Source organism: Ascaphus truei, chromosome 4 (genome assembly GCF_040206685.1).
Source record: "Ascaphus truei isolate aAscTru1 chromosome 4, aAscTru1.hap1, whole genome shotgun sequence".
Taxonomy (NCBI): domain Eukaryota; kingdom Metazoa; phylum Chordata; class Amphibia; order Anura; family Ascaphidae; genus Ascaphus; species Ascaphus truei.
The window spans coordinates 415,600,339-415,613,570 of NC_134486.1; the positions used below are offsets into that span (position 1 = coordinate 415,600,339).

A 13,232-nucleotide genomic window follows, 5' to 3' on the forward strand; every position below is an offset into this window, starting at 1 on the left:
GTTCCCAGTAACACACAGGCTGGTTGGTCATTACATGAATAGTTCCCAGTCACACACAGGCAGGTTGGTCATTACATGAATAGTTCCCAGTCACACACAGGCTGGTTGGTCATTACATTAAGTTCCCAGTCACACACAGGCAGGTTGGTCATTACATGAAAAGTTCCCAGTCACACACCGGCTGGTTGGTCATTACATGAATAGTTCCCAGTCACACACAGGCTGGTTGGTCATTACATGAATAGTTCCCAGTCACACACAGGCTGGCAGGTCATTACATGAAGAGTTCCCAGTTACACACAGGCTGGTTGGTCTTTACATGAATAGTTCGCAGTCACACACAGGCTGGTCGGTCATTACATTAAGAGTTCCCAGTCACACACAGGCAGGTTGGTCATTACATTAAGTTCCCAGTCACACACAGACTGGTTGGTCATTACATGTACAGCTCACAGTCACACACAGGCAGGTTGGTCATTACATGAATAGTTCCCAGTCACACACAGGCTGGTTGGTCATTACATGAAGAGTTCCCAGTCACACACAGGCTGGTTGGTCATTACATGAATAGTTCCCAGTCACACACAGGCTGGTTGGTCATTACACGAATAGTTCCCAGTAACACACAGGCTGGTTGGTCATTACATGAATAGTTCCCAGTCACACACAGGCAGGTTGGTCATTACATGAATAGTTCCCAGTCACACGCAGGCTGGTTGGTCATTACATGTATAGTTCCCAGTCACACACAGGCTGGTTGGTCATTACATTAAGAGTTCCCAGTCACACACAGGCTGGTAGGTCATTACATGAATAGTTCCCAGTCACACACAGGCTGGTTGGTCATTACATGAATAGTTCCCAGTCACACACAGGCTGGTCGGTCATTACATTAAGAGTTCCCAGTCACACACAGGCTGGTTGGTCATTACACGAATAGTTCCCAGTCACACACAGGCTGGTTGGTCATTACATGAATAGTTCCAGGTCACACACAGGCTGGTTGGTCATTACATTAAGTTCCCAGTCACACACAGGGTGGTTGGTCATTACATGAATAGTTCCCAGTCACACACAGGCAGGTTGGTCATTACACGAATAGTTTCCAGTCACACACAGGCAGGTTGGTCATTACACGAATAGTTTCCAGTCACACACAGGCTGGTTGGTCATTACATGAATAGTTCCCAATCACACACAGGCTGGTTGGTCATTACATGAATAGTTCCCAGTCACACACAGGCTGGTTGGTCATTACATGAATAGTTCCCAGTCACACACCGGCTGGTTGGTCATTACACGAATAGTTTCCAGTCACACACAGACTGGTTGGTCATTACATGAATAGTTCCCAGTCACACACAGGCTGGTTGGTCATTACATGAATAGTTCCCAGTCACTCACAGGCTGGTTGGTCATTACATGAATAGTTCCCAGTCACACACAGGCTGGTTGGTCATTACATGAATAGTTCCCAGTCACACACAGGCTGGTTGGTCATTACATGAATAGTTCCCAGTCACACACAGGCTGGTTGGTCATTACATGTACAGCTCACAGTCACACACAGGCTGGTTGGTCATTACATGTACAGCTCACAGTCACACACAGGCTGGTTGGTCATTACATGAATAGTTCCCAGTCACACACAGGCTGGTTGGTCATTACATGAATAATTCCCAGTCACACACAGGCTGGTTGGTCATTAAATAAGGCTTTCCCAGTCACACAAGAGTTTGTGGAACACTCAAGAAGAGAAGGGACATATCGGTTCCACTCACACCCAAACTGAAGGGACATTCAATAAAAGTTGAAGAGACATTGAACAGCTGAAAGGGACATTGCTGAAGATGCACTAACCTTCAGTAGGTGTTATCCCACCACAATCCCAAGGTAACCATTATACAAGTTAATGGCAGTTATCTGTATCCAAGATTAGTGAATCCCAGCGGCTGAATAGATGCTCCTAAATGAACTGACGAAACACAGACTGATGCACGAAAAATAAGGACCCAATGTCCCAGAACCTTACAAATGTATTTTATGGCGACGGTTTTCTGCATTACATGGGATAAGTGACTCTAAAGATTTGATGATTTCCAAACTCTTAGAGCGCTTTATTGCCATATGAATCATGTGTACCTCTGATAATGTTTACACAAGACCGATGCTGCAGTCACAAACTATGCAAAAACACGCAGCACCTAGGAAAGATCAGGCATGTATGCTCCCTTAAAAGATGGCTGCCCACGGACCGACGGGAGCCAGACGGATCCACAGTATTCAAATAAAACAAGGGGAGTTGAAGGCTCCCTTTACTGCTGAAATGTTCTGTATAACATAGCATCTCCCCCTCTCCTCACGGGGCAGGTCAAGCTCAGCAGTGTAGGATTACACTCATTGTTGGGAGATGAAGATCGTCTTGCGCTCTCCCTATAAAAACCAGAGCTTTATAGACAGAAATCTAACGGTAATATCACATCTAAAAGTGTCCATTTATCTTCATATCAGAAAAAAAACTTTGTTCCAAAAGTATAACCCCCTATTCCTCTTTGCTTTGTTAAACAGTCATTTTCTGTGGCCATTCCTAGTGGTCATTTTAATCCCTTCTTTAAAATCCTGCATTTAAAGGATCAGTAGCTCACTAGAACAGACCAGCAGTTTCAAATGGTACTAACAAAAAAAAGTCGGGTAGGATTGTTACTTTAAAATAAATGTATTTTCACAACCTGTCCCCAAATATTCTGGCCTGTCAAGACAGTAAAGTAGAGATGGGCTAGGGTTCCTGAAACCCCTGAGCAGAGGCATCTTGTAGGGGGTTCAGCCTTCGACGGGGCGCAGTTCGAAGCCATTGTCTGAAGTCTGTAATACTTTCCAATTTTACGGAGGGTGGGAGTTGGGGGGAGGAGGAAATTTCTAGCACGCTTAAAAACAAAGCAAGAGCCATTGCCCCAAAAAAACAAAAGCACTCTCAGAGGTGGAACACCAGAGCTAAAAAGAAAAGACATCATGTTATCATAGCAATGAATTAATTTTATCTGCAGTGCACTGCAGCCCCCCGTAACCCCATATGCTGCCGGAGGGACCAGGCACTGCGGCCCCTCTGCCAGGGATGGGGTGATTAGAGGGGGAGGTGGGGTCATTGAGGGAAGATTATCCCAGATCCGCTTGTATGTGCTCCATAGTAATATATGTCCACGGCGTTTAGAATCAACAGTCTCTTTAAAAGCGCCGGTGGCTTTATCGAGTCACGGGTGTATACTTCGGGAACTGGCGGTAACGAAGAGAGAAAATGGTTTCAGAATGCCTCTCTGCATCCAGTCTCTGGGGAAAGTCCCTTACCGCGGAGGGGACCCCCTCTCCTCTCTCCCTCCGGAGGGAGGGCAGGGTTGGTGCATCCGGATGTAGTGGAGGACGGTGTCTTTGGAGAGCTTGTCCGTGCTGGGGTCTTGTTTCTGAGAGTCGTGGATTTGCACGCCTTCCCCCCACTCCCAGAAGAGACGCTCGAAGTAGCAGACTCTGGAAAAGAAAGAAGAAGCTGGAGTGGGGACAAAAAAAGCAACAGGACTCCTACACAGTGATCAGATTTTTCAGACACTATAACATATTGTTACATAAAACCCACAGTGTCAGGTCTCCTTGTAACTGTGGGCAAATCCCTCTACCTCGGGCGTCAACATTAAATCGTAATCTCTGCAGGGCCTCCTTGTGCCTGCAAAATGCTGTGTACAACGCTACGTACATTGTCAGCACTATATAAGAAAAACATATTCATATTCCTCATTGTTCAGTTTTTCCCCCCTGCTGGGGGTTCCTTACACTGCTGCTTCTTTGCATGTTCTCGCGTGAAAGGGATGGTTTATTGTTTTTCATTACAGGAGCAGTTAAAGTGGACTAATACCAGGGACAGGTTTACAAGTACAGCTCCCACAGCGACCTCATAGCACCGATGTGTTTAAATCTCTCTTATACTTTTGTTCTTACAAAAATCAGACACCTGCATCCTTCCCATATATTTAACCATGTCGCTGCCACTTGTTGATTTTCGTTCTGCGAGGGGTTGCATCTTTAACCGACTAAATCATGGTGCAAGGCACAGGTACAAAAAGCTGGGAGCCCAAATAGAAGAACAGATTAAAACTATGGAGCCCCTAATTATCAACACAGATTGCTCTGAGTTGGAACATGATGTATGCGCCAACCTAGAGCAACATGATGATGAGACAGCCAAGACAAAACATTTTAAATTTTTCCGAGACAAACATGATTATGACACCAACAAACAAAGAACTTGGGCCAAAGATGATGGTAAGGGTAAGGGAGCGGGTGGCAATAGTACGAATAACCTGAGTGGTCGCCCTATGGAGAACATAGACCATTCACATCCCTATAAAACAAACGACCAACAAAGGGATAGAGGAAGGACACATGGAGGTCTTCATCATATGGATAGAAGAGAGTATCCTAGAAGGGATAGATCATACCCTAGAAGGGAGGGACATCCCAGAAATCCAAACTATAAAGGAAAAAATTATGATGAAAACTATAATAGAAAAAGACAGATGAATCACCAGCAACAGAATGATTCATACTGGCCTCCAGTAAGGGTTATAGAGCACATACAAGAAAGCCGCCCTGCTCCCTCCCCTTCTCCCTCTTCTCCTTCCCTTTTTTTAGAGATGATAAGGAAAAGGCATGGTTCCCCGGAGAAGGGGTCGAAAACATCAGAGAACCCCAGACAAGTGACCTCAGGGACAAAGCTAAAAAGACCACTACCAGAAGAGGGAAAAGAGGAGGATCCTGGGTCCAAAAGAAAAGAATATTAAAAAATCTCAATACTCCAATTGACAGAGGTATTTTTAACCTCTCTTCGGTCATCCTCACAGATGACCAAAAGAGAGTTCTTAGTAAAGGGCTCTCATACTCCATGTCTTGCGGAGCAAATTCGTTTCCATTGTATAAAGACTTACACAAATTTATTAGAAACATCACACTTAAGAGACACTTTTTGAAAACAGAGAAGGAACCTAATGTTAACACAAATTTAACCCCCAGTTTAGAACCACAGCAGGGTGATGATGTGTGTATACATACTCCATTTAGAGCCCAATCAACATTTTACCCATATCAATCAAAGGGTAATCATGTAGACACCTTTTTTGATATGGTGCAAAACGATTTCAACAGCATCAATGATAGTGGAAGGGGAGGTATGATTAGACATAACCTTACTAGAGCCGAGAATCTTGCTCTAAAGTTCCTTAAGAACAATGACCAACTCATTATTAGACAGGCTGACAAAGGAGGAGGTGTGGTTTTACAAGATCGTTCTGTCTATGAACAGGAAGCACACCGACTCCTTTGTGACCCTGTCTACTATAGAAAATTGGCCTCAGATCCCACCAATGTTTTCCTAACCAAACTCAAGGTACTCCTTGATGAAGCTCTATCTTTAACCATTATCACGCAAAGGGAATATGATTTTCTCTATAACAACACACCCAAAATACCGGTATTTTACCATCTCCCCAAACTGCATAAAACCCTGAATAACCCACCAGGTCGACCCATAATTTCGGGTATATCCTCACTGACCGCAAACCTATCACAATATGTGGATTACTTCCTGCAGACCATTGTGGGGGAATTACCTTCTTATCTTAAATATTCCTCCGCGGTATTGAATCTGTTTGCAGACTTTAAATGGAAGAAGTCGTACAGATGGTTAACGTGCGACGTACAAGCTCTATATACGAGCATTCCACATAGTAAAGGTATTGCGGCGGTTGACGATTACCTGAAAAAGGACCTCAAATTAAGTGACCTAAATAGATGGTTTATCCTCCAAGCCATTGAGTATGTACTCACCCACAATTATTTTCTTTTTCTCTCCCAGTTCTTCCTGCAGGTTTGCGGAACTGCTATGGGCACCCGTTTTGCCCCCAGCTTCGCGAACCTGTACATGGGGAACTGGGAGGAACTTCACATCTGGAATAATAATCCATTTATACATCAAGTAGTGGTATGGCGACGCTATATAGATGACATTCTCTGTGTGTGGGAAGGTGATGAGGACTCTGTTGACTGCTTTGTCAATTATCTTAACACCAATGACCTCAACCTGGTCTTTACTCACGTCACACACACAGAGAGTGTCACCTATCTTGATCTAAATCTAATGGCATCAGAGGAAGGAGTTAAAACAACAACCCACTTCAAAAAGGTTGACACTAACAATCTACTACTGGCCTCCAGTAACCATAAAAGATCTTGGATTACTAATATACCGGGAGGCCAATTCATGAGAGTTAGAAGGAATTGCAGTAATGAGGTTGACTTTGAGCAACAAGCTCAATTTCTCTTCTTAAGATTTATGGAACGGGGATATGATTATAAACATCTAACAATGGAACTAGATAAAGTTAGGAAACTAGATCGTCAAAAGATGCTGTTACCGAAAAATAAGAAAACATTAGAGACTAATGGAGATAAAATTACAGTTCCCTTTATCACTAATTTCAACTCAATGCACAGACAGATAGAGGGGGTAATTAAAAAACATTGGGGAATTATAGCCACAGATCCAATCCTAAGTGGCCATATTAGTTCATCCCCCAGGTTTATTTATAGGAAGGCTCGTAGCCTGAAGGATGCGCTGGCACCAAGTGATATTGGGAAAAATGGAGAACATAAGTCAGGCCATTCTTGGCTAAGCAATAAACCACTTGGGAACTATTCGTGTGGAAAATGCTGTACTTGCAAGTTCCTTCATCCAGTGACTAACACGTTTAAGTCTAATAAGACAAATAAAGTGTTTAATATTACCGACTTTATAAACTGCAATACCAATTTTGTAGTTTATTTATTAGAATGTCCGTGCGGCTTGCAATATGTGGGCCGCACTAAACGTAGTCTTAAACTCCGCATACAAGAGCATGTGAGAAACATTAGGAATGCTCTACAGACTCATAGTGTAAGTAGACATTACGCTACCCATCACAATAAGGACCCCTCATCCCTCATGTATAAAGGGATAAAGTTTATACCTCGGAGTAGACGAGGAGGTGATAGGCTAAAAGATGTTTCAATCCAAGAAACATACTGGATACAAAAGCTAGAAACATTAGGTCCTTACGGCCTTAATGAAAATATAGACCTATGGTGTCTTTATTAAAAAAATATGTTTGTCTCGGAAATTAGATATCTAATTTTATCCTTTCCTATATGTCCTGCCTGATCTATTGATTCTTACTAGTCAAAGGTATAAGCACAATCGCATTGTTATTTTCACGTGACTAACTGATTGTCTGTTTTATTTCAGAAACCCCATTACTAGTAAATATATATTTTTATATTTTTAAATTATGTAAATGTATGATTTAGGTTGTTTATATAATGTTGTGCCCTGGTAAATAAAACTTATTATTTCTTGATATATGTACTTATACCCTGACCACACCAGATGGGGTTAAACTCACTGTTGACATGTATGTCTTAATGACCTACTTAAACCCACACATGTGGGAGTCACCTTGTCGTTTACCTGATAGGTTTAGCCTAATTATAGCAGTAACCAATCAGATGTGGTATTAGGGTATATATTTCCCATTTATTCAATGTATTAATATCCCTGATGAAGAAGCTTGCGCTTCGAAACGCGTTGGATACATTTTAGCCCAAATTATCACTTTTTATTATTGATCTGTGTGCCAGCTGACTCTTTTGTTACTACGTGGAGCCGATTCTCATAGACATTTACCCGCGATTGTGAACAGTGCGGTAAAACATCCACACTTTACGGCCGTCCTCACTTTGCGGCCGAACGCACAGGAAATACGGGACACTTGAGGTAACAGCTTGCCCGAGAAGCTGCTAACCTCCATCGCTGTCGGCGCCGAGCAAGGAGCCGGGGAGAGCAGAACGAAGCCTCCCTCAAGCAAAGTCCTACTCAAGACTCCTTCAACCCAAAGACGGACGCAAACGGAGGCTTTTCTTCAGCTGTAGGGGTGTGCCTTGATGAAGTAAAGAAAATCCCCAGATGGTTGGCGGCAGCTGCACTACTTCTAATCACCTATGTCTATGTACATGAATTGCTGGTAACCTTTTAATCTGATGTACGCAGATATCTTACCCTAAAATATATATATATTTACTTTGCATACTTCACTATGTGCGTTTGCGCTTTTGTTCTTTTTTTTCAGTTACAAAAATAAGTATTTGAGAAACTGTGAAATCGGTCTTGTAATTTAAGAGGTAGGAACTGTAACAGGGCCTGTAACCGGCCTCCTGTGGGATTTATTGCGTGCTCAGATCCCACCCGCTCTTAATAGGTTTGTAGGAAACACAGTATAGAGGGATTGGATAAATCTAATTATATTATCATTTGGATGGTGGAAACCAGTTAAAACAAACCCCACCCTCCTTCAGTCTCTGTGATAAGTGACAACTTTGTTTTCTTCTTGTAAAAGCTGCAGTTTAATCTGTCGTTTAAAAAAAACAAAAACAAAAGCTTTTCTTTCAATATGTGCATCAATACAATCTACACACTGACTAGTTATTAGCTAAGCTGCTGATCGATCGCTGGAGAATCGGCTCGGAGATCACTAAATGCATCCTTGGTCCTCTTCTGCTGCACTGACAGCCAAAGTCCTGTGAGGAAGATCATGTGACCAGGCAGTCTTTAAAATTGTTTATTTTTTAAATGCTACAAGTATTTTCTCATAGTGCAGAACTCATTTATTTAAAAAAAACAACACACATTTAGGATATTGCTCGGTCTGCAGCTTTAAGAGGCCCAAGCCGTCAAGATTTAAGCGACTTAACCTAGTTCTGCAATGAATTATCTTTCATCCTAAGTGGGACTGCACCTCTAAGGGGCTTAATCTTTATGACCGATGCAATTTCCTCAAGGGATGTTACTGTGCTAAACATGACATCCTGCCCCCTCACAGGAGCAATGCCTACCCCCCGCCCCCTCACAGGAGCAGTGCCTACCCCCCGCCCCCTCACAGGAGCAGTGCCTACCCCCCACCCCCTCACAGGAGCAGTGCCTACCCCCCACCCCCTCACAGGAGCAGTGCCTACCCCCCGCCCCCACACAGGAGCAGTGCCTACCCCCCGCCCCCACACAGGAGCAGTGCCTACCTCCCACCCCCTCACAGGAGCAGTGCCCCCTGTCCATCACAGGAGCAGTGCCCCCTGTCCCCTCACAGGAGCAGTGCCTACCCCTCCCCCTGTCCCCTCACAGGAGCAGTGCCTACCCCTACCCCTCCCCCCTCACGGGAGCAGTCCCTACCCCTCCCCCCTCACGGGAGCAGTCCCTACCCCTCCCCCCAAACAGGAGCAGTCCCTACCCCTCCCCTTCCCTCTCACAGTCTCACTCCCCCCCATGTCCCAGTCTCACCCCCGCCATGTCCCAGTCTCACCCCCCCCATGTCCCAGTCTCACCCCCCCCATGGCCCAGTCTCACCCCCCCATGTCCCAGTCTCACCCCCCCATGTCCCAATCTCACCCCCCCATGTCCCAGTCTCCTTCCCCCCCCTAAGTCCCAGTCTCCTTCCCCCCCCTAAGTCCCAGTCTCACTCCCCCCCATGTCCCAGTCTCACTCCCCCCCCCATGTCCCAGTCTCACCCCCCCCCCATGTCCCAGTCTCACTCCCCCCCCATGTCCCAGTCTCACCCCCCCCATGTCCCAGTCTCACTCCCCCCCCATGTCCCAGTCTCACTCCCCCCCCATGTCCCAGTCTCACTCCCCCCCCATGTCCCAGTCTCACTCCCCCCCCCCATGTCCCAGTCTCACTCCCCCCCCATGTCCCAGTCTCACTCCCCCCCCATGTCCCAGTCTCACTCCCCCCCCATGTCCCAGTCTCACTCCCCCCCCATGTCCCAGTCTCACTCCCCCCCATGTCCCAGTCTCACTCCCCCCCCATGTCCCAGTCTCACTCCCCCCCCATGTCCCAGTCTCACTCCCCCCCATGTCCCAGTCTCACTCCCCCCATGTCCCAGTCTCACTCCCCCCCATGTCCCAGTCTCACTCCCCCCCCATGTCCCAGTCTCACTCCCCCCCATGTCCCAGTCTCACTCCCCCCCATGTCCCACTCCCCCCCATGTCCCACTCCCCCCCATGTCCCAGTCTCACTCCCCCCCATGTCCCAGTCTCACTCCCCCCCATGTCCCAGTCTCACTCCCCCCCATGTCCCAGTCTCACTCCCCCCCATGTCCCAGTCTCACTCCCCCCCATGTCCCAGTCTCCCCCCCCCCAAGTCCCAGTCTCACCCCTCCATGCCCCAGTCTCACACCCCCCCCCATGTCCCAGTCTCACTCCCCCCCCTCTCCCCATGTCCTAGTCTCACTCACCCCCTCTCCCCATGTCCCAGTCTCACTCCCCCCCATGTCCCAGTCTCACCCCCCCATGTCCCAGTTTCACTCCCCCCCTCTCCCCATGTCCCAGTCTCACTCCCCCCCTCTCCCCATGTCCCAGTCTCACTCACCCCCTCTCCCCATGTCCCAGTCTCACTCCCCCCCTCTCCCCCATGTCCCAGTCTCACTCCTTCCCCCTCCCCCATGTCCCAGTCTCATTCCCCCCCCTCTCCCCCATGTCCCAGTCTCACTCCCCCCCTCTCCCAGTCTCACTCCCCCCCTCTCCCCCATGTCCCAGTCTCACTCCCCCCTTCTCCCCCATGTCCCAGTCTCACTCCCCCCCTCTCCCCCATGTCCCAGTCTCACTCCCCCCATCTCCCCATGTCCCAGTCTCACTCCCCCTCTCCCCCATGTCCCAGTCTCACTCCCCCCCTCTCCCCCATGTCCCTGTCTCACTCCCCGCCTCTCCCCCATGTCACACACGCTGATGCAGGAAGCAAGGAGATGCTGCTGTGTAGCACAGCGCCACCTTATGGCCAAAAGAAAAATTGCTGCTACAGACGGCTTTTTTTCTCTGCTCCTGGCAAAATCGCCGCTGCTTCCTGCGCCCCCCCTAAACAATCTTGCGCCCCCCAGTTTGCGCACTGCTGGCTCTAAGACATGTGAACGTGCTCACAAGTAATATTTTTATATGCTATACGGTGGAGGGTTTTTAGTCACCTGTTCACCCACCATAACTTAAATAATGTGTAATATATATATATATATATATATATAAATAAATATCTCAAAAGGAGCGCTACTGAGCGCGGCAAATGTATACAACAAAAGACAGGGAACCCCAATGCTACATCCAATTTGACAAAATATATATGGCATGCAGGCTTATAGCGCTTTGGCCAAAGGGTTTAACTAAATGACCAAGAAAATATTATTATTGAAGTATTTAACTTTATACTTATTACCAGTGTTCGACAAACCTATACATTTGCTCGCCCCGGGCGAGTGGATTTAACCCCCGGGCGAGTAAATATTGGCCCAAGCAGCACACGTTTGGTACTAGGTGGCGAGTAGATTTTTTTGTGTGGCGAGTAGATTTTTTGGTGATTTGTCAACCACTGCTTATTACCATATATATTTTGTCTTGGCTCCCCTGTCTTTTGTTATATACAATAAAGTCCCTTTAAAAGGGTACCCACACACCAGCAAGCAATGTATTCTTTATAAGATCTGTGTTTATTATTGGGTGCTTGAGGGACAGAGGCGTAAAGCCTCACAGAACCTCAGCCAGCCACAAAGTCAGCAAGAAGGTCAGTTTATAGAGACAGGCCGCGGCATGCCTGGGTTATCCGCCCGGGGAGACTGCAGGACAGCGAGAGACATTGCCAGAGGTTGTGTCATTGGAATGACTTGCTCAAACTTACTGAAATGGTGCAATCGATTCCACGGGGACTTCATATATGGATTTCTGGGTCTTGAGGTTGTAGAAATATTTACGGTTGTGGCTCTTACTGAATGCCATCGTCCAGGGATCTGTGACAGGAAACATATAATATTTATCAGCGCTACTGTATCACAGGTCAAGTTAGGTCTCTGAAGGGATCCGGTTATTGATATGTCGGAAGATAGTTCCAGAGTTTGGCAAGGTCAAACAATATACTGATGTAGCAAGTGGCTCTTCCCCCAGTGAACCTATTGGTTCGGGTTAATCAGGGGACGATGTGGGCATGATGAGGGCGCATACAGGCTGAAGACATTTCTTAAACAGTGCAGGCGCACACAAGTCCATTAAAATGATGCTCCTGTGCAGTGCCCAGTAAGTGAAATGAAGCACTCGCAGCCGGCCGGTTGCAGTCAAATGACCACAATGCAGTGAAGATGAAGATAACTGGAAGCTGGAGTCCTCCTCAAATTAAGCATGAGAAGAACATGGCATAATACGATGTAATGCAATGGCAGAGCAGGGAGAAGTAGGGGACGCACTCACATTCTCAGTCTGTTTAGCGCAATGGGTGTGTAAGGGCACACTCGCGCCTCTGGATTGTGCCAAACCGCCGTAAGTCCGCCTCTGATGTTCCGCTCCACTCCTCGCGTCGGCCCTGACGGTATTGGGGTGTCTGCTCGCGCACCATGGTGTGGCGGACTTACGGCGGTTTTGGCACGATCCAGAGATGCTCGAGTGTGTCCTTACACACTCATTTTCAAACACGTTTTTTTAATGATATGAAGTCTGGTACTACACCCAAGAAAACAGCAATTAAGTAATCCCTCTAGTACAGTACCCTATACACCAGTGGTTCCCAACCGTTATTTACACGCTGCATCTCCTGCTAGAAAATATTTGTTTTGCAAACCCCTAATTAATAAATCTTATTTCCTACGCATCAGACTAATCGCTAACAGACCTGTGTGACCGATCCCTGGCATAATATAGTGTCCTGAGCTTGTGGGGGCAACACACACTTAATAAGGCCCCAAACTGCCCCTCAGTGTGTGCAGGCAGCATGGATATCAATTACTGCCGGAGCTTCCAAAGTCACGTCCCACAATGCCTTGCCTCCGGGGATGAAAATCTTTGTGGGGAGCGACTTCCCACGCCAAGGTGCCATTTTGGGTCTTACTATGCGCACAGTCCCCACACGGACTCAGAAACCCCACTATACTGTCTGTGATCCGCCATTACATATTTGGGGGGGGGGGGGGGGGGGGGGGACCAAACCCCTTGGAGACAACTCACGGGTCCCCTGTTGGGAATCACTGGTATACACCGTTGTACAGTGCCTGCCTGACTGGAATTTACCCACAAATCCTGGCGGCCTTTTATTTTTCATCAACAGATGTTGAAAAACAAAGAAACGCTATGATTTAGGCGTT

At 46.8% G+C, this 13,232-nt stretch overlaps 1 protein-coding gene across 6 annotated transcripts in view; it reads right to left on the bottom strand.

Moving 5' to 3' along the window:
* Positions 1–2,024: 2,024 nt before the first annotated feature.
* The window catches only part of CMTR1 (cap methyltransferase 1), a 74,369-nt gene continuing 63,161 nt past the window's right edge, over positions 2,025–13,232 (bottom strand). For all 6 annotated transcript variants that reach the window (XM_075598790.1, XM_075598793.1, XM_075598795.1 and 3 more), the window contains 2 exons: positions 11,783–11,891; positions 2,025–3,519 (listed from right to left, as the gene is read on the bottom strand). In XM_075598790.1, the coding sequence (XP_075454905.1) occupies positions 3,339–3,519; positions 11,783–11,891 (290 nt within the window). In that variant the 3' untranslated portion in view covers positions 2,025–3,338. The remainder of the gene's footprint in view (positions 3,520–11,782; positions 11,892–13,232) is intronic.